We start from the raw sequence: 20,932 nt of genomic DNA, 5'->3' as shown, positions 1-20,932 counted from the left end.
TAACTAGTCCACAGGCTTTTGGATGAAGCTAATGGGTTAGAAAAAACCTCTGATAAAATGACTTTGTTACTGCTTTGTACTTGAGCACTGAAGGACAGGAAATCAGGTTACTCATTTGAAATACATTATTTTCCTTCAGGATCTCAGTATGAAACAAGCTTCTTGGTAGAACTGCAGATGGGTGGAGGTCAGTGTGGGAAAGCAGAAACATTGTGCCATGTGCTTATGCCTGAGCCAACCACCTAAAAAGGAGAGAGAAAAAAACTATCATGTATGGTGACTTTTATTACTGTGCTGCAGGTCTATACTTTTTAAACTCCATTTATTTATAAGTTAAGATTTTCTGCAGGCATTTAACAGTTATCACATATGATGTAAAGGGGCACTATCTAATCAAAGCTGATTTCCAAAAGATGCTTCCTCCAATTTGTGTTTCTCTTGACTAAGTAACGCTAACAAGTTTTAAAGGCGACTTTTTACTCTTGGTTCGCTTTTCATACCTTCTCTTTCGGGCGACGTTTTAAAAGTTGTTTTGAAATACGCGTTGGGATGCATTTTCACGCGTCGGCATTTGCACAGTTTCAACATCGAGCACTTCGTACAGATTTGTGGCTGTCCACCTCACCGCGGCTGCTGCCACCCGTGAAGCACTTTGCGCTCCCAACCGCCGCCGCCGCCTTTCCAACGGTCGCGGCGCGGCGCGCCCGCCCCGCCTCGACCGTTGGAAAAGCGGCGCAGGCGCAGTACTCGGCTCGCGAGGGCCAGTGCGGGGAGCTGCGCATGAGTTACAGGGGCAGAACACACTTCCCGCGCCGGCATTGGTGGTTCAGTGGTAGAATTCTCGCCTGCCACGCGGGAGGCCCGGGTTCGATTCCCGGCCAATGCAACAGTTCATTTTTCCATCCAACTTTCCACCCCCCCCCCCCACCTCTCTCTCTGTCTCTGTCTGTCTCTCTCTCTCTCTTTTTTCTTTAAGACGATCTCACCGACGTCCATATTAATAACAGCTAAATCAGAAAAAAAAAAAACGCCTCGGGCGCCAGCGTTTCATCAGCGCACCTGGCCCGCCATAGCCCTCCCCCCCCACCCCCCCACGGCCGCCCCCGCGGTGCCTGTCTGGAAGTGACGCAGCCGGATTTGCCTTCAAACCGGCGGCGGCAGGAGGCGGGCAGAGCGGGGGCGGGGCGGGCCTGGGGCCGGAGCTCCGCCGGAGGAGGAGGAAGGTGGCGGCGGGAGCTGCCGCCGCGGCGGGGCCGAGCTCCAGAGGCGAGTGAGCGAGAGCCGCGGCGCTCTCTCCCGGCAGCCGTTGCCCTCTCCATCCGTTAGCGCGGGTCTCGCGCTGCCCCAGCCGTCCCCGTCGCGCTGGGGGCGGTTGGGGGGTGCGGGGGCTCCTCTCTCTTGCCGCCGCCTGCAGCGCGCCTGTGCCCGGCCCGGCCCGGCTCGGCTTACCGGCGGCGGCGAGGGGAGCGGAGCGGAGCCTGCCTCGTCGGCCTGGCTCCGGCGCCGGGACGGGGCGAGGGGGAGGCGGCGCGGAGCGAGCCGAGCAGAGGCGCGGCCGGGCTCCGGCTGCGCGGTCTCGGCGGGGCGTTTGAAGCGCTGCTGTTTTCTCCCGGCAGGTCTCTGGCGCCCGCCCGCGCTTCTCGAGGTCTCGGCCGGCGCTGGGCGGCGGGATGAGCCTGGCTTCTGTGTCCCACGGCCCAGAGATCGGACGCTGCTTTGGAGAATGTGAGTTGCCGTGGCTGTTGCTGTCGTGACATCTGCGAGCCGTTAGGCTGTAGTCGTCGCTCGTATGTCATGACTTAAACTTCCACGTGCGCAGAGTCGCACAGAGTATCATCGTGTTCTCCTTAAAGCATTTGAAACGTGGCTGTGCGTAGGTGCACAGCTGCTAGTCACTGCAACACTAGGAAGTGAAACTAGGTGTGCTGATGTGTTGAGAAGCTAGCATCTCTTATATTTTATTTAGTGTTCTTCATTTCTCCCTCCTTCCCCAACCCTTTTTAAGGCCAAGTAAGCTTTGTTGGAAACTATGCCAGCGACTTTTCCCCTGACAGAGGGAAGCAGTAGGCATCGATTTTAAAAGTCTGTTCTGCTGCATACGCTTCTAAACTTACTAAACAAGAAGCTCTGTATGTTCATATCTGACTCTGAAAAATGCCAGCCGCTGTTAAGTGGGGAATAAATAATATGATTTTTAAGAGCCTTTTTGAAAGGTCTAGTGTAGAAAGTATAAAAGAGAAACACTGTTGGCAGACAACCTAATGAATTTTTTCTTCTGTATAAGCAGAAAACTGAGTATGCTCGTGTTCGTGGTTGCTGATGTTTTTCTTTTGCTATCATTAATGTTAAAGGTAATGAGAAAGGTGATATTAATTGCAAGACTTACTGGATATTAAACAACCTAAGTAATTGACACAATTGCCTGCTGATACCAAATATTGCTAGGAGTATTTTGAAGCAGGGTGTTAAAGCTGAAAGGGACCTCATAGGTCATCCACTCCAGTCACAGACCACTGTGTCATGAGCAAAACCTGATTCCTAAAAGCTATTATTTTTTTAAGTATCTTCTGATTTGCTAAACTTTCTGAATTTTTGTGGTTGCTTTCAGTCTGATATGCAGGCTTTGTTGTCAAATAATGGAAGTGCGTACACTGCCAGAAGTTAGGCTCTGGCATAGTTCAAACATCCAGGTTGTATGCTGAAGCAGTCCTTTGTAATACTTTCTCTTACTATTCATACTCTTCTCTAAATGAGCAGAATAGCTGACACAGTAACTGGTAGGCCCCAACTTTAATCTTCTCTCCCAACATCTGAGTATCAGTCCTATATGTTGTGTGGGGTTTATTTGTGAAACAGGATTGAGATCATGCTCAGTTTTAACAAAGACTTTAAAAAATCTCACTGAGTGAATGTGAACAAGTTTTAGATATTTGATAATTCCTTAAAGACATTGTGAGTCTCTTATCTTTAAAATACAGTACAAAAAAAAAAAAATCCAAAACTTGATTTTCAAAAGATGTAGGTACTTTGAACTTTGTTAGATTTTGACTCATGTTGTTCTTGCCTGTTCCGTGCTCTAGAAGTATTCCAGGTGCTTGGAGCAAATAATAAAATGCATTCTGCTACTAGCGATGGGTTTTTGAAATGGGAAATTTGATGAATTTGTATTGCATTTATCTCTGGGAACTATAAATGTTCATAGTCACTGTATTGAACAAGTATTCTTGTTGCAAAGTCTTTAGTTTGTGTGGGGGAGTATGTCTATGTATATACAGTGTAGAATTAAATTTACAAGACAAAACATCTGGGTTATTTGTGTTCTGTTTGGTGTAAACTTTACAAGCTCTTTACTATTTTAGTTGCTGTTAGAACATAGATAACTTAACTGGGTATGATTCATGGAATGGTCATAATTGATAAGGGCTGCCTTGCTGTTTTGTCATCCTGTTACGTGGTAGTTCTAGGTATTTATAAATACTTTAAAGTAACTCTGAACCACTTAACATTTTTTAGATTATTTCAGTATTGCTCTTCAAATTCATTCAGGTCTGGTTTAACATCAGATGCCTCTTGCCTCATGCAAACATCCCTTCCAGGCTATTCTAACTCCATACTTCCTGTCTTGGAGGTGCTTCAGCATCTTCAGTCACATGTGCAGTAAGCCTGTTGCCTAGCATTAGTGTATCAGTTCCTGCCACCTGTATACAAGTGGTAGGAGCAGTGGCATGTCCAGACACAAGCAAAGGCAGCAGCTTAATTCTGCCCCACTTGTGTAGAAGAGGCTTGTACTTGGAAGCCACTATAAGCTCTCCTGCTGCGACTGAATGGGAAGCAACAAATTAAATTGTTCTGCTAGTTTGCACTAAACTCTCTACCCCAGTCCACTGATGAAATTGATAGACTCCTTTTTTCCTCTATTTTTTCCCCTCAATTATTACTTTGGTTACATTAGAAGCATTAGAAATGTAAGTGAGGAATTTTTCTTTTCTTCCTTGTGTAAGCTTAGCTCACTTTTCTTCTGTGTTTGTTCTTTCTTTCCATCCCTCCTGTCTTGAGTTTTCTTAGGTAGAAAAAAAAATAATGGAATATCATGATTTCCAAGCTTTCTTGTCTTTCTGATTTGGCTTCTTTTCATATCTACTATTTTTTTCCTTTACAAAAGAAAATTACTTGTATAATCTTTTTTTCATCTGGATGTTTGAACAGGATTGGTTTTCTGCTTGGGTTGCTCAATAGCATTTAGTGTAAAAAGCTATATACAACTTCTCACTGTGTTTGAAAGTCTAGTTTGGCTTTAGTAACTTGCTACTACTTGATCTTTAAAATGTTTATTAACTTGTTGTTCAACTTGTGATTTCAACAGTGTTAGTCATCAGTTAGAATTCTCAAGATGGGAAAACAGGTGTATCTGGTAGGATGGGCCTGAGTGGAAAAGCTTGCTCCTAAAAATAGCAGTAAAAACCTATAGTAATATCTGTGTGATGATGCACATAGGTTGACAGACATCTTAAGGCACTTTTTCCTGAGTTAAAAACAACAAAGTTCCAAAGTCAAATTACATCTCCAAAGCCTGATTAAGCTGGGATATGGCAGTCATTGTAACTGCTGCACAGTTCTGCACATTACTGTATCAACTAGCAGGCATTGTTTGTAGCTCAGTGAATCCCTGGTCTGATTGAGATTTTACAGGGCAGTTTCTTATGATAGCAAGACTCAACTCCACAGATCCATTCTGTGTATCAGTGAATGTGGGAGGGATGTGAGCTGTCAGAGTGCACCAAGACTGACTGGAAAGCAGTATGAAGTGCTTTTTGCTACCTGTGCGTGTGTGTGATCCTAGCTGCAGTTGTAGCACTTTTGTTACAAGTGAAATGTTGTTGCTGCAGTAAACAGGGTGGGGAAAAAATTATGTCTATATGAAAATTATGATGTGACATGGCTGGAATTACTTTATAAAATAAAGAGGCAGGCAAAGAATGTGATTATAGCCACAGCTGATGATATTGGTATTCCAATTTCTCTTTCATGACCTCTTAATAAGGCCTCTCTCCAGCTGTGCTATTGCCAAAGTTCTGCCATTTGGACTGAAATTTTTTATGGTAGCTGTCTGCTTCAGAGTAGCTTTGGGGAATGAAGAGGAAGGAAGGAAAAATAAGAGGATATTGGCTCAAGAATGGATCAGTTGTGTATCCAGAAATAAACTGCCTGGGGAGGGAGGGAAAAGAACAAAAAAAGAAAGGATGCAATGTTTGATTTGTACTTAGCAGTTCCTCTTTACAACAAGGCCTTAACATTTAGCAATGGATCATCTGGTGTGCAAAGTGTGATTTCTGAAACCTCTGATAATGTGTCCAAATTTGACCATGACCTGGTCTTGAAATGTTTTCAGTCTTAAACTCACGTGCGCAGTAAAGACTTAGTACCTCTTACATTCTTTAAATAGTTGATCTGTATCAAGTATACTTCATCCTAGGGCTTAGCAGTAATTGCTTGTCTGCAATTTTTTCTTACTGGTACTGGGTGCAGGTACTAAAATGAGAGCAAGATGACCTTCTTGCAGGCTTATTATTTTAATATGTTGGGGGGGAGTGTTTGGTTCTATAAAGCTTGGAGTAAAGCAGGGAAGTTGGTGTGTAAGAGAAGCTGAAGTAGAAATGGCACAGATATACCTCCCCATCCCATTCTGCTCTAATAAGTAATGGATAAGGGCAGAGGAACACTCCTATTTGTACAGTGGTTGGACCATAAAGAATAAGTCTGCTGCTCCTACTTATTACTATATTTGTATAAGTAATAATTCTGTGCTATTCTAATGTAAAAGTCTGGATTCCACTAATGCTGCAAAATGGATGTGATGTGTGGACATCTGGTGGTGTCTGCTCCCCAAAAAAACACTTTGTGGGAGAAATGCCATAATTTGAGCAATGTGTTAAATAAAGTATGTAGCCATGTGGTAAACATTTTTTTTCTGTCTTCCCCTTCCTTTTCAGTGATGTTTTAGCAAATTCAGTATTTTTCATGTTTCTTTTTAAATTTAATAATGAAGGTGATGGGAAAAGATAAGCAGGGTAGGGAAGATGCATATTTAATGTGTTTCAAAGAAACATTAAATAAAAATGAAAATTTGTAAAATCAAACCAATGGAGAATTAGTGTTTTCCACAATGCAAAGTCAGACTATAAAACTCATATCTGTAATGGTAGGGCAACAAATTTAACAAAGCTTAATGCATCTGGTGGAAGGATACTCTTTTTTTTTTCTTTAAAAAAAAGACTGTTATATAATATGGAGAATGTTGTGCTAACACCGAAATATCTACTCAAATAGAATAAAGAATGGTAGAGAGTTTGCAGTTGTGGCTCAAGAGTTTTGTAAATCCGTATGTCTTGCATGTGCTTTCCAACAAAAACTTCATTGCACAAAAAACCCTTATGGAGTGACCAGTTTCATCTGTAGTAATAGGAAAGCCCAGTTACCTTTCTAGAAAAAACGTGATCAATATAGAAACTTTCTAACCAATTTACTTCCTGCTTCTGTATTTTGATAGGCCTGGTGAGGTGATGATCATATAAAAATAGTTATTAAAAAATCTGTTTCTGAGTTGTGGGATTTTTCTTAATATAAATATTCCTTATCTTTTTTTCAGCTTCATGTTGAACATGAGCCTTGTTATGATTAGTGAGAATGTAAAGCTGGCCCGTGAATATGCTTTACTGGGCAATTATGACTCTGCAATGGTCTATTACCAGGGAGTTCTTGACCAAATGAATAAATACCTCTACTCTGTCAGAGATACATATCTGCAGCAGAAATGGCAGCAGGTAAAATAATCATCTTCTGGGACATTTTGAGGGGAATATACTAAACTCAAAATTTGCTTAGTTTGTGGTGAACAGTATAGCTGTTTACACAGTTCTCTGATTAAAACTATAGCATTGTTGTATAGACTTATTCAAGTCTTTGTTATGATTTCTTGCTCTGACACTGGCAAAATAGGCAATGGAACACAGCCGTGGGGGGTCAGTGTGCTGTCTGGCTTTTCAGTTTCTCACTAGAGTACCCCTGTTATGCTAACAGCAGCCTAAAACCTTACCTTGAATAATCTTACTACTCTCTCAATATTTCAATAATGTGATTTGTAGATCCTTAACAGAAGCTGAGTTATGGCTACCATGTTAATTTAACCATAATGCAAAACTGCATTTTTTTGCTGCTCTTTGATCTATTAGATTGTACTTGTTTAATAAGCAAAATGTGCCCAAGGTCTCTGTGTCTTTAGTACTAAGACCAAAATCTGTTTGCTCTTTGAATGTGCTGAGGAAGACAGAAAAACGTTCTTAATACCCTATGTGCGTTATTTTTGTGTAGTACATTAGATTGGGCTAGCTTGTGAAACACTGTGGAATCCACGTAGAAATTGCATGGACTTTGGGAAGACTGTTACACACTTGTTTGCAGTGTGCTTGATCTGCTGTATATTTTTTTTTATCAGGTTTGGCAGGAGATAAGTGTGGAAGCTAAGCATGTGAAAGATATAATGAAAACACTAGAGAGTTTTAAGCTAGACAGTACTCCGTTGAAAGCTTCACAACAAGAATTACCAGCTCATGATGCAGAAGTCTGGTCTTTGCCAGTACCTGCAGAACGTAGGTAAGAGAAGACTTGCTTGAAAACTTAAATTTATGTTTATTGGGGCAGTATTCTTTGACTTCAGTTTACTACTCTGTAATTTTGGTTCTAGATTACTTAAACACCAGCAATTTGCTACTCATTTACTGTGAAAGAGATACCCTTTTGAAACATCTTGGATTTTTTCTAACTTTTGTAGGCTTGACCAATGTTACACTTCATTTTGTGCTCTGACTTAAAATAACTTGTTATATAGAAGCTCAACTTTATTTCTCTTCTAATCAACTTTACAATGAGTCTGCATTCAGCTGATGTGAAGAGGATGAAGAAGAGCTATCGAATATTAGAAATTTTACTATGTTTGGTTGCTTTTGTGTAGCAAGTTCTGATCTTCAGAAACTGGTCAGTTATTGTAGCATAAACCAAAGGGCGGGAGCAAGCAGCTCCCTCAGCAAGCCGCTGCAGGCCAGCCTTCCTTTTTTGGAGGCAGCTTTGAATTATGCTGGGTTAGTGTCTGTGAAATCAGGGGCCTGGAGTGTGATTTGACAGTATAGGTGCAACTGAATAGAATAGTCCTGCTCTTCTCAGTTACCCAAGTGTTTTGCAGGCCTGGGTTTGTGAGGCTTTTTTGGTTGGTTGGTTTTTTTCTTCCCCCTTCTCCTCCCCCCTCCCCCCCCCCAAAAAAAAAAAAAGAGAGAGAGAGGAAAGAAAGAAAGAAAAGAAAAGTTGGCTGCCTGAACTGGTTAAGTGGGGGAATCTAACAGAATCTAACAAATGCCAGTGTAGCACAAGGTAGGAAACAGGAGTGTATGCAAGGCAGGCATGGAATTATGCCTTTTGGCAGAAAGTAATTATTAGATCCGCTTAGCTGTACTTTCAAGCTGCTTCTTGAGCCTTTGACAGTTTGTTTCTCACAGACTAATAACTTCAGTCTCTAATGACGGTGTTTTGGGGGTTGGGAGTTTTTTGGTTTTTTTTTGGGGGGGGGAGGGTGTTGCTCGTTTCTGAAAGAAATGAGCCCTGCTCAATCACACTGTTTCTCCATCTATCTCATCTAATAACTTTTGAACGCTGATGGCCAATTTTAGTAAAACCTAGTAGAAAAATAAGGTCTGGAATGTAGGAATTTTTTAATTTTCTGTAACTTTTTAGAGAAGAAACAAATTAATATTCATAAAAAGGGGAAGACTGGAGTGACAGGACCATTTGTCCTGTTTATTTACTACCTGGTTAAGTATTGTACTGTGGTAATATGAAAAGCCATGGTGAAAACTCTGACTGTGTGGTATTGGAATAATCTATGTAAATTTCTGTGTTGAGAAAGCAGAACTCACTAATCTAGGAAGGAATTGAGTGTTGAAACAGATTGTTCCTATACATTGAGTTTAGGAGTGAAATTCAGAGATGACTAAATACTGATGACTAGTTAATTATTAATGTATTGGTTGACAGAAATTCTATTTGGAGATTAAAAAGATTTTAACGTGAAAAGATTAAGAACATTAATTGAAGAGTAACAGATTATATGGGAGAAGAAACTGAGTTCTTAAAATGGAAATCTGCAATACCAACTGTGGTACTGGCTTATTCATATGTTACATGTTTCTGAAGTTTGAATCTTGGAGCAATCTAGTAATTGTAATAGACTGTCCAAGTATAAATTTTACATGACTTTCTTTTGTGTGAAGGGGCTTTTAAAAATGGAAATCCTGAGAAGAGAATTTGGGGGCCATGAAACAAATAGTATGTGGTTCCCCCCCCCCCCCTCGCCTTGGGGGATCTTGGTAAAAGATCTGGATTGGTGTTCACAAATACTTTTATAAGTAATTTTGTGTGCTTCTTCATTTCACTGTAAAACAAAAATAATTTGTCTTGGAAACTAAAAATGTAACTCAGACTTTCAGATTCAAATGAGCTATTCTTTTGGTAGCTTTGAGCTACTCCAACAATAAAATGATAGGCAACAATGGGAGAGACCAGATCTTCTCTATTCCCCTTCCCCTCCGTTTTTCTTTGAAGGAAGTAAAATAAACCTGGTATTTATGAGAAATCTTTTTAATCCGTTTGGATGGAAGAGTGAAGACAATTGTGGTAAAGAGAAAATCTGTTTTTTTTCCTTTTGTTTTCTAAGCTCCTTTGTACCAGGATTATTTTTATTTATATAATATGCAAAACTAGGAGCTTGTTTTAAGCAAATGAGACCAGAGCTGGTGTCAAAGGGAGAATGAACTTATAGTGGCTTTCTGAAAATAAGTCTCTTATTTCTGACCAACATAATTCTGTATGGTAACTTGTAGTATTGGTGGCACTTTTAATTTCAGTGAGTGAAATATATTAATATATACAGATATCTATAGATTATCTTGAGCAAAATGACTTTTACAATTTATAACCAATTTATATGGTTATGTAGTGCTCTCCAGTGACTTCACACTGAGGCTTTTTGCATATGTTATGACTAACTAGACCTTCGCCAGGACCCCGAAAACGTCAGTCTGCTCAGTGCAGTGATTGTAGAGGTCACAATAATCGTATAAGTGCAGCAGTCAGAGGCCCTCACCGTCCATCCTCTCGAAATCCTAACGAAAAAGGGAAGGCAGTTCGTGGCCGGGAAAAGAAAGATCAGCAAATTAAAGGAAAGGAGGAAAAGGTAAGTTCGCAAATAGTTTGAATGAATTTTGGAGACTTGGAGTCTTGCTTTTCTAATTGAGCATCTGACAAAATGATGCCTATAAAATGTTTCTTTTGTCATAAGTTTGTGCAGCTTTGAATCTTGCTTTGTAAGGTATCTTTGCTTTATGGACAGTATTGATGAGTGAAGGTATAAAATGAATTAATTGAAGAAGCTAGTTAAAAAATGATCTGGTAGAATTACTGAAGAGTGGAAGTCAGTTGTCCCTTTTTGTAGATATGGACTCTTGTACTACAGCTTGGAAGTAGTTGCTTAAAATTATAGTAGTGATTTGCTGAAAAAAAGCCAGATGAAGTGAGCTTGTTGTGGGTTCTTGTATTGCTTTTGCATGTTTTAGTCTGAGACTGACTCACCTGTTCCAGAACATATGCAAGGAAACATGTTTTCAGGAATTTAGTTTTAAAGGGAGTGGGTTTTGTGCATGGGTTTATTTAAATCTGGTAATAGCTCCAGTTTCTTTTCAGTTTAAAACAAAAACATAATACATTTCATGAGGGAGAACAATCTATGATGTAGTCTTTGTAATCAGTAGTGAGTGTTTTAATTCTTATCTGTGCAGTTGCCTTCATAAATTTAGTTATGACCAGAAAAAGAGATCATACTAAAGATACTAAATTCTATGTCATAGCTCTCCAAACAGTTTTGAGGGTTTTTTCAGTCTTCTCAGCTATGGGGCTTCCTTGTTTTCAGTCTACTGCAGAGCTACTGCTCTGCAGTTTCAGTCTGTGCTTCTCCATCATTTTTTTATTAGTCTTTTATGGTCTTTCCACAGATCATCTATTCTCATCCTACAAATGGAAGCCTTTTTTTCTATTTCTCTTTGTATATTGGACCAAAAAAAAGTGTATTGGTGACTTAGTCTGATACCTAATCCAGTTTTCTACAGAATGTTCCCTACCCAGCTGGTCATGTTGGGTAGTCCTCGACTTCTCTGGAAGCTGAGGAGAAAATAAATGGGACCGGCATGGTATAGAAGTACAGTGAACTCCACAGCTACTGCAATGCAACAGTAATACAGATGTCTCATAACTTTGAAATTGCTTTCTTCTAGAAACATGATTCTGTTGTGGACTTGATACAAAAATCTATCAGTAACATAGCTGATACGCTGCTGTATCTCTTTTCTGTAGAACAAATCCACATCTGAGATTTCAGAATCTGAACCAAAGAGATTTGATGGTACTGGGTATGATAAAGATTTAGTAGAAGCTTTGGAAAGAGATATAATTTCTCAAAATCCCAACATTCGATGGTAAGTTTGAATACTGTTGGGTGTGTGTGGGGGGGGTTGAGTTGTTCCTTTTTCCTCTTACAGTTGATAAGAATTAAATTTTTGATGCATGCCTACATATAAATATGTCTATAGTTTCTACTTTACTCATTAAATAGGCAACTAAAGTTGTGTAGTTGAATTGTTTTAGAACTTTTTTCCTTCTATCCCAGCCATATAAAGTTTATCATATTTTTCCAAGAGAATTCTGAAAGCTTATGAGATGCTATTTTGCTGAGAATAAGGCTATTGTCTGCCAGAGTCTCTTAGGTTTTTTTTTTTTTTTTTTTTTTTTATGTTTTGCTACCCATCAACACACAAGGATCAAAAATTAATAGAGAAGTTGTGTCAATATAGGATCCCTTTGAATTGGTTCAGGACATGCTATGACTTCCAGTATAAGATATAACCACACGTTAGTGCCTTTACATAAATGTGTTAAATATTAAACTTTACACAAAGGTGGTTTTGTGCTCAGAATTTACTGAGCTTAGGTGGTTTTATGGGGATTAAATGAGCAAAAAAAAAAAAAAATCTCTGGGAAATAAAGAAGGCTTTATAAAACTGAGTTTTTATGTGTAGGACAACTGACATGTATTTCAGTTTCATGTGTAAATATGCTGTTCAGTTTTTACACTGAATTTTAAATTACAACTTCAGACTTGAAACTAATTCTTTAGCTAGGTGCCTTTTGTAACTGAAATATTATTTGGACATGTGCTCGTAAGTGGGATGTCTTATGAGTTGCCCTCAAAATGAGACCAGCATATGGAATCTCTAAGATTTAATAAACTTACAGCTTTGTTTCATATTGAACTGAGTTGTGAACTGATTCTTTTGCAGCCTGTTTTAATCAGTTAAACCACTTTTCTTCTTTTCTTACCAGGGATGATATTGCTGATTTAGTAGAAGCCAAAAAGCTACTCAAAGAAGCTGTAGTTTTACCAATGTGGATGCCAGAATTTTTTAAGGGAATTAGAAGACCGTGGAAGGTATGAAAATCTGATCCTGTGATCATAAGTAGGATTCTGAGATTGGGTCTTGTAGGAACAAGAAATTACAAGTGTTCTATAGATCATGTAAACTTTTTCCACTTTTACCATTAAAAATTCACGGCAGGTTATAGTAACAAAATAAAGTTATTAGCTAAAATAAATACACTCTTCAACTATGTTGTTGGTATTGCTTCTAGAGAGAAATAGTACTTATTTACTTAGCTTTGAGCAACTTTTTAACGAAAGTTTACATCTAGTATTCTAATAGTATGCTATAAACAAATTGTGAAGTTGTCTGATTCCTGTCCTAAAAGTGGAGGTCTCTTCTTTTAACAGGGTGTGCTGATGGTTGGTCCTCCTGGTACTGGAAAGACCCTCCTGGCAAAAGCTGTAGCTACTGAATGCAAGACTACTTTTTTCAATGTTTCTTCTTCCACACTTACCTCAAAATACAGAGGCGAATCTGAGAAACTTGTTCGTCTACTGTTTGAAATGGTGATAGAACTTTCTCAACTAAATAGTGTAATAAATGAAGCAGAATTACTTCTGGAATAGTGAAACCTTGAAAAATTTGGGATCTATAACAAACATGAAGGAGATTTCCAGGCTGCAAACACTTCAGGATTTGTGATCTGTCCATGTACATGAAGATCTGTTCTATTAGTGAATAGCTTTTTTAAACAACTGAAAAAGGGGTCATCTTTATTTTTGGAGTTAGTTTGTTATATTACAGGTGGCTTGCTATAAGCTGATGAGTGCTATAAAACATACTTACAGGCAAATCCTTATGTAGGAATCTTGCCTAGAAAATGACTAGATCCTACTTAGGTTGTGCGTATCATATAAACAGACTTCCAGATTGTATCAAGTACTTAGTTGGCTTCAGATCACGTAACATTTGAAATTGGCTCAGAGATTTGTCATGTGTTACTGGGTACACATGCAGTATTTGCTAGGCTGTCCAGTGCTGAAAAAGGGATGGGGCAGTAGAGCTGCAATTACAGTAGTCAGAAAAGTTAGGAAATTCAGGATCAGTTTTTACAACATGGTTTGACCACATTAAATGAATTTAGAATGCATGATGAATATCGTGCCTATCAATGAAAACTGCATGTACACAAGGGAGTGTATCACAGTTGCCTTGGACAGTAACTATATTTATAGCAGACCTTTTTCTCTTTGACCTCCTTCATGTTTTGGAAGGATTAGGATTATTTTGCAGTGGACTCGTTTCTTGAAAAGTTACTTCAGAAATTGATAGTGATACATATTGTAGTACATGTCCTTCAGTTGCATGTATCCTAGCTTAGTATTAGTCCTAATTTTAACCAAGTTCTTACTCGAGCATTCTGTGATGGCTTTCAGACAATCATAAATGTAAAGGCAGCTGTACAGAGTAGAAATAACCTTATTAAATATTTGCCATAGCCCTAGTGATTATAGGACTCTGCCAAAACACTGTTCTGCTCAAATGTTATTAATGAATTTAAGCTGCTCTATATTTGTGTAAAATGGTCAAAGATGGGGAAGGTTAGGTTATTGTATAGGTTATTGCTTTGTACTTACGGGCTGATTCATTGGGATAAATGTGTCATTAGTTAGCTCAGAATATGCTGTTATTTCTTAAGTGCAACTAGCCTGCCATTTCTGTTTCTGCTTTTTCTTCTGCTTTCTCTAGGCTCGATTTTATGCCCCAACAACTATATTTATTGATGAGATAGACTCTATCTGTAGTCGCCGGGGAACTTCGGAGGAGCATGAAGCTAGCAGGCGTGTGAAAGCAGAACTGCTTGTTCAAATGGATGGTAAGTAACCTGAAAACTGGGGAGTTCTGGATTGGAGGAAACTTGAGGGAGGAAGAAAAGATCCAAATTTCATTCCTTAGATGCAGTTCCTTTCAAAACTTTAAGTTGAGGTAAAAACATAAAATGCACTATTTTAAATGCCAGGAGATAAAAAAGATACCGATTACTTAAGCATCTCTTGGCATAACTGTATTTATTCACCTGGAGTAATGAAGATTCAGTGCAGAACACAAGATTTCAAAACTACAGGAGACAAGTATTATTTGCCCATGTACAACTGTAGCAGTAAAGATAGCTTCTTCCTTTTCTCCTCCCCCTGAAATTTTTCTTACCATATCACCTATTTTTCACTTGATTTTTGGAAAAGTAATTCAAAACAACTGTCACCTGTACCAATTTAAACTCAGAAGATCCTGGAGAAGTTAAGCACAGTGATTACTATTTTATTTATATATGTAGATGGAAAAAAAAAAGGCAAAGACTTTTATAGAAGAGGCTATAGGAGTTTTCTCTCTAAAATACTGAGTGAACTTATAACAATTTGCTTAATATCTAGCAGAACAACAAAGTTTAAAAGCAGGCAACACTGTGCACTGATAAAACCAGTAGTCTTATAGAGGAATCTTATATATATGTGTGTACACACACACATAACATAGTATTCCATAAGTCAGAGGGTTTGTGTATTTTGTGTTCTCTGGTGTTGCTGCCCTTTTGTGTTTGACTTTGAATGGCAGCAGAGCCATAATAACTGTATAAATACCATATTCTCATAACTCAAGAATATGCATAAGCTAGTTTTATTAGTAACAACTATTTGAAGTCCTTTTACTTGAATGTTCTTAAGTGGTATTTTACTTGTAAATTTTGGGACAGATTAGATATAAAGGGTTATCCACCATCCAGTCCTGTGACTGTAAGCAAAAACAGTAAGTGCAGAGGCTAGCAAGTTTACTGAAATGTAACCCTCTTATACAGCAGCAGTTTCACAGTGCTTTAGAGATTGAGGTGTGTTTTCTGCCCGTAACAAATTGCGATTCAATGCATCAAATCTGAACAGTCACTTCAGCAGCAGTTTGTAAGAATCTATATGAGTATGCGAAATGTTTGGCCTGAATTCAGAAGTAAAGAAACTTTTTTTGAGTAGTGCTGTTATGGCATGGCTGTTAGTAAAAACTGTGTTTGGTGGGGGGGAGGTTGTTGTTTGATCTGCTACATCCTTCTTCCTTCCCCTTGCCCCATGCTGTTACAGGACATTAGTGTGAAAATTTAAGTGTTGTAACAGAAATGTAAACAGCTCGGCAATTAAAGTGTTCCAGCTGTGAGAGAGAACAACTTCTTCATCTTGTGCATCCTATGCAAATGCCCCTAATCAAATTGATTCTCACTTCTTGCTAGTTGCCAGATGTAGGAAGAACAAAACTAAAATCCTAGTGCAACAGAGTAGCTACTTTAATACAGTGGAACTGTGGATATTGTTCTCTCTGTGCATAAAATTTCACAAAACATAAGTTTTATTTCCTCTTGTCTCCAACACAGGTGTTGGAGGGGCTACTGAAAATGATGATCCTTCTAAGATGGTTATGGTACTTGCTGCTACTAATTTTCCTTGGGATATTGATGAAGCCCTGAGGAGGAGACTAGAAAAGAGAATTTACATTCCTTTACCATCAGGTATAAACATTTGCGGGGAGGAGGGGTTGGAAAGACTAAAATAAAAACTGTAAATATTTGTTCAGTTTTTGGTTACTTGATTTCAGAATTTTCCTGATAATGTGTGCAAACTTATGTAATGAATTCAGGATCGTGTTAAATCTAAACTTTAAACGTTGTCTTTGTAACAAGTACAAAATCCTTTTCTCCCTCTTCCTTCTTCTCCTCTTCAATTTATTTATTTATCTTTAGAAAACAGGTTGTATAGATTAATTTTTTGTTCTTTGATTAGCAAAAGGTAGAGAGGAGCTCCTGAGAATAAATCTGCGAGAGCTGGAATTGGCTGATGATGTCGACCTTGCAAATATAGCTGAGAAAATGGAGGGCTATTCAGGTGCAGACATTACCAATGTATGCAGGTAAGTTAATATTGCATCATTTGTGGTACTACTATAAACTCTTAAGAAAACTATTTTTAAAGTAATAGAGATTAAAGTTGTTGGTTGAGAATAGACTGACATTTACATACAGGTGGAATATTGTGTTAATGTTGACCTAGATTTCTATCTGATATTTTCATATAATGAAGAGCAGTTGCAGCATAGTAATCTAATCAAACCATAATATAGATTAAAACTCCACATTCCTTCATATAAACTAAATCGCTTGGATAAGCAGTACCTATAGGCTGGGAGAGTTTAACCTGTAGAGTTGCTGCAGTCATTCCACTGCCGTTATACATATGGATGTTCTGATAAAGTAGTAGGAGGTGATAGTGGCAGAGGCCAGAATAACCAAGCAGAAATGTAGGGTGCTCCTCCTTCGTTATGAAGAAAAGGTATATCATACTGTGTGACAGTATGAGAGCTGTGCCATGACATTTTTTTTGAAGTACAATTACTTAACATATTGGCTTTAGTGATAAGACTGACTTGAAATATTCTTTTATCTCCTCCCTCTCCCCTTCCCCTAAGGGGAAGACTGTTCTTATACAGTCATTTGTGGGGCTAGTCTATAACCAGACTAAAAATACCATCTGGCCCTCTCCTTGTCCCCATTTTCCTTCTGTTTCTAGTTTTTGAATTGTTTTTTTAACAAACTAATATCAGTTATCCTGTTTATATCTAAAAAACTGCATTGCCACCACTGCAGAGGGGGCAAATTATGGAACTGGCAGCAAATGACAAAAATTCGAATTTATTATGTTGCTGTTGTAGCTACATGGATACATATTATATGACGTTTTCAGGTATTAGGTGTAGCCTTAAAGGGTGGTAATGCAAGGCTGGAGCTCTGAGTTTTGCCAACCCAACTGTTGCGGGTCTGTGCTTTGAACTGGGCAAGAGAGTTGTTCTGGATTTAAAAACATCCCTCCATCGCTTTTCTCAAACCCATCTATGTCTTGCCTCGATTCACAGTACAGTCCTGCAAACACTTCCCAGCATAATGGAGAGGACAGTATGCTGTATGGTAGCATGCCAACAGGATTTGAATAACCTATAGCCAGAATTGCCACCAAAGGCTCCTCTATCAGCAGGGTCACTTAAGGCTGAACTAAGAGCTTGGAGGCTCACTACTATTTCCCAAACAAACCCTACTCTTCATCTTTCCAAGCTCTATTTTAGCACACCACAGTTTCACAGTGCTTAGGAAAAGTGATATGATAATTGATCAAATACAGATAGAACAAATCTGTACAGCACTGTAGATTTATAGGATGAATTTGTGATGGTGGTTTGCTTAGCCTTTGCTTAGGTGTTTGTTGTGCTTTGAAAGGACTCTGTGGTAAAAGTTTCATATTTAATTGGCCTGTTACTTTGTGCATTTTAGCTGCAGTTTGTCTCCTCCGGTCTGTTTGCTTTTCCAGATAAAAACGTTAGTTATTTGTAATTATTGCTACACTGGATACCAATACACTTGTTTAGAAGTCAGAATACTTGTAACATTTTTGTGTGAATTTCATTTGTATGTACATTGTTGGGTTTTATTTTTTTAGTCAAAGCCTATTTGGAAAAATAATATATGTATATTTTAAATGGATCTTTCAATTGTGGCAGTCTTAAATGACTGAGGTGGCAGCAACTAGAAATCCAGACAAACTGGGACCTGGATGTGCATGACTTTTAGCAAATAAAAGTACTCAAATAGCGTGTATATTTACATTATGTTAATGATATCAGGGAAAGTGGATTTTATACAAGACTTTGGTTTATATTGAGACAAAAAGATATATGGCTGATCTAAAAGTATTCCTGTATAATTCAGCATTATAATAGACGGACTTCACAGTATTTGTAGAACAAATTTGAAGAATATAACAGTACTTGCTAGTTACATTAGCAGAAGTTGGGAAAAAGTGAGCCAAGAGCCCTGATTTGCTCAAATTATTCTGTTACCTTGAAGAATTTGAGGTGAAATGTTAAATTTGCTGTGCTAGAGTAAAAATCAGTCAGAGCTAACAATGTGGTTACTACAGTTAGCATATAAACATGAAAGATGACAGTGAAACTTAGGAAAAAAAAAGAAAAAAACTCAGGAAATATTAAAATTGCATATTAAATGTTAGTGTTAACTGGCCTTTGAGTCATTGTTTTAAACAGAATGTGAAGGTTGAAAGGGCTTTGGAACGGAACTGGCTTTCACTGTGTATTCCAGTGGATATTTTCCTATTTCTGAGTATAGTTTTGGTACTTCTCCAAGCACAAATGGTGCATTCTAGAGAGCGCTAACAGTTGATGTTGCAATGACTGTCAGCAACATGACTTCAATGAAGAAAGTGGCAGCTGTGCTTCATTTTGGTAAATGATGACTTGAGACAAATTAGTTGCATGGACTTTTTTCTTGCAGATTGTATAATACCAGCTTTTAGTTGACAAATGCTGATATAACAGCAAAGCATAGCATCATTTGGCTAAGACAGTTTAACAAAGCAATTTATTTTATATTGTTCTGAAGTGTCTACTTCTAGTTATTGTATTCTGCTTTTTAATTGCCAAAGATTATTTGGTAAATTCATGATAAAATCTGTCAGTTGCATCGTCACTTGAGAATACCTGAAAAGGAACATGCTGAAATGGTCTTTGTGAATCTTCCTAGAAGAAGTATAAGGTATTCACACAACTCTTCCTGAAGACATGGATGGGAGAGAGTGAGAAAAGTTCCTTTATCAGGAAAATAAACTGCAAGTTCTTCCTGTAGAAAGGCATGTTGGGAAAAACTTTACTTTGTCTTGTTCCAGTTTAAGAATGCCAAATACAGCAGCTGCATCATAGGCATGGAGTGATCTTAGATAAATCAGTTAATCTTTACCTCATTTGCCCTGCTTCTGTATTTAGTATGATAGCTATTCAAAGAGCCAATGAGTATAAGTTAATGTTAGAAAAATATAGATAGCATGTTAATGTGGGCTGTAAATGCATCAAGGAGATCCTCCTGCGAAAGGTTACAATTTTGTATTGTATCTTGTGGAATACAACAGCTTAACTGGAATATTATGTTGAACCCCTTAAACAACTGAACCACCATCTTTTACTGAACAACTTTCTTGCATTTCTATTAGAGATGCATCGTTGATGGCTATGAGAAGGCGTATTGAAGGCTTGACACCAGAAGAAATAAGAAATCTTTCCCGAGATGAAATGCACATGCCGACAACTATGGAAGACTTTGAAATAGCTTTAAAAAAGGTTTCTAAATCTGTATCTGCTGCGGACATTGAGAAATATGAAAAATGGATAGTTGAATTCGGATCATGCTGAGTTGTCTTATCTTGAAGAAACCACCTTACGTCTTAAAACAGCTTCACAAGTAATAAGTAGTGTGTCAGTGCACTGAGTGCTCTTTTTAACTTTTGTAATTAAATTTAAGAGCAACAGATAGCTAAATAAATTTTTTTAAATGCAAATTCTCTCTAGCTCTTTTTGAACTAGCTTAGAAGTTTTTTTTAATCTCTTTCTTAAATGTTGAAATTATTGATAGAATCTGCTTTGATCCTCAGAGTTTGACTTAAATTTAGAACTTTCACTAAGTTTTGTGTCAGAGTTTTGGTATTATAACTACATCTTAACAGCAAAGAAACTAGCAGTGCTAAGTGACTGATGGATGCTAAGAACCGGAAAATAGTAGGAACAAGATGCAGTTGTGAAGATTTGCTAGTTGATCCTAGAGAATTCTAGCCTTAAACTCTTTCTAATGCATTACTAAAGAATCTGTACAAAGGCTCAGAGTTAGAACAGCAGTCCTTGCACCACTCAGCTACTAGCATTAACTTAAGTTTAAGCAAGGTGTAATCTTATCACAGGAAAATGATATCTATTAAGTAGTATTAAAATGTCCAATCAGAGTAGACTAATTGCTTGCAGCTAGCAGTGGTGCCGTCACGTGCTAGCGGTGTAGTCTACTCGTAATGCCAAGCAAACTTCCATTTTCTCTCAGAATTACTTCTGATTTTTTTTTCTCTTCCTTGTATTGTACTGTAAACATTAGTCCCCTACCTACCAGTCTACAGTTCTGGTTTACACTATGTATTTTTACTGTCAAGACTATACTGATAAAAGCAATGTGCCTACTATGTTTGTGTTCAGTTGAGGCCTACTGATAATTGTAAAACCTGTAAATCATGAACTGACTTACAGTTCAAACCCTCTTTTTGCATTATTTTACAAGTGGAATATAGAAACAGTTCTCTTAAACAACTTGACAGTGACCATAAGTCATAATTTTAGATTTTGCAGGTCATAGTAACTGAGACCTCTGTCACTTCTGCCCATTTCCTTTAAAATGCCTGTTGCGTTTCAAAAACATTTCTTCCTACTACGTCACCCCAGAGCCAGGTGGCTGTAGTTCTGTTTACAGCTAAATTCGTGAAACTTTGTGAACGAGGTATGTC

The 20,932-nt window shown here is 38.3% G+C and overlaps 1 protein-coding gene and 1 non-coding gene across 3 annotated transcripts; both read left to right on the top strand.

Moving 5' to 3' along the window:
- The first annotated feature begins 815 nt into the window (after nt 1-815).
- Nucleotides 816-886, top strand: TRNAG-GCC (transfer RNA glycine (anticodon GCC)). Its single transcript has one exon. It is a non-coding gene; the product is annotated as a tRNA-Gly (tRNA).
- A 296-nt stretch (nt 887-1,182) lies between these two features.
- KATNA1 (katanin catalytic subunit A1) lies at nt 1,183-19,948 on the top strand. 2 transcript variants are annotated; one of them, XM_062573724.1, is made up of 12 exons: nt 1,183-1,266; nt 1,617-1,725; nt 6,647-6,821; nt 7,493-7,650; nt 10,096-10,279; nt 11,452-11,573; nt 12,478-12,583; nt 12,923-13,081; nt 14,265-14,391; nt 15,931-16,065; nt 16,337-16,463; nt 19,604-19,948. In XM_062573724.1, the coding sequence occupies exons 3-12, from the start codon at nt 6,651-6,653 to the stop codon at nt 19,800-19,802; spliced, it is 1,488 nt and encodes a 495-aa protein (XP_062429708.1). In that variant the 5' UTR covers nt 1,183-1,266; nt 1,617-1,725; nt 6,647-6,650; the 3' UTR covers nt 19,803-19,948. The 2 variants fall into 2 exon arrangements, with proteins under 2 accessions (XP_062429708.1, XP_062429707.1); XM_062573723.1 differs by lacking the exons at nt 1,183-1,266; nt 6,647-6,821 and having other exon boundaries at nt 1,621-1,725.
- The last annotated feature ends 984 nt before the right edge of the window (nt 19,949-20,932 follow it).

Source organism: Rhea pennata, chromosome 3, assembly GCF_028389875.1.
Source record: "Rhea pennata isolate bPtePen1 chromosome 3, bPtePen1.pri, whole genome shotgun sequence".
NCBI classification, from domain to species: Eukaryota; Metazoa; Chordata; class Aves; order Rheiformes; family Rheidae; genus Rhea; species Rhea pennata.
Note: the sequence above shows the minus strand (reverse complement) of the source record. Positions and strands in the feature narration are given on the sequence as shown.

Coding starts and splice junctions, on each gene's coding strand:
- KATNA1 (XM_062573724.1), top strand. CDS start 6,651: ATGTTGAACATGAGCCTTGTTATGATTAGTGAGAATGTAAAGCTGGCC. Junction 7,651..10,095: donor CCAGTACCTGCAGAACGTAG/GTAAGAGAAGAC, acceptor ATGACTAACTAG/ACCTTCGCCAGGACCCCGAA. Junction 10,280..11,451: donor TTAAAGGAAAGGAGGAAAAG/GTAAGTTCGCAA, acceptor TCTTTTCTGTAG/AACAAATCCACATCTGAGAT.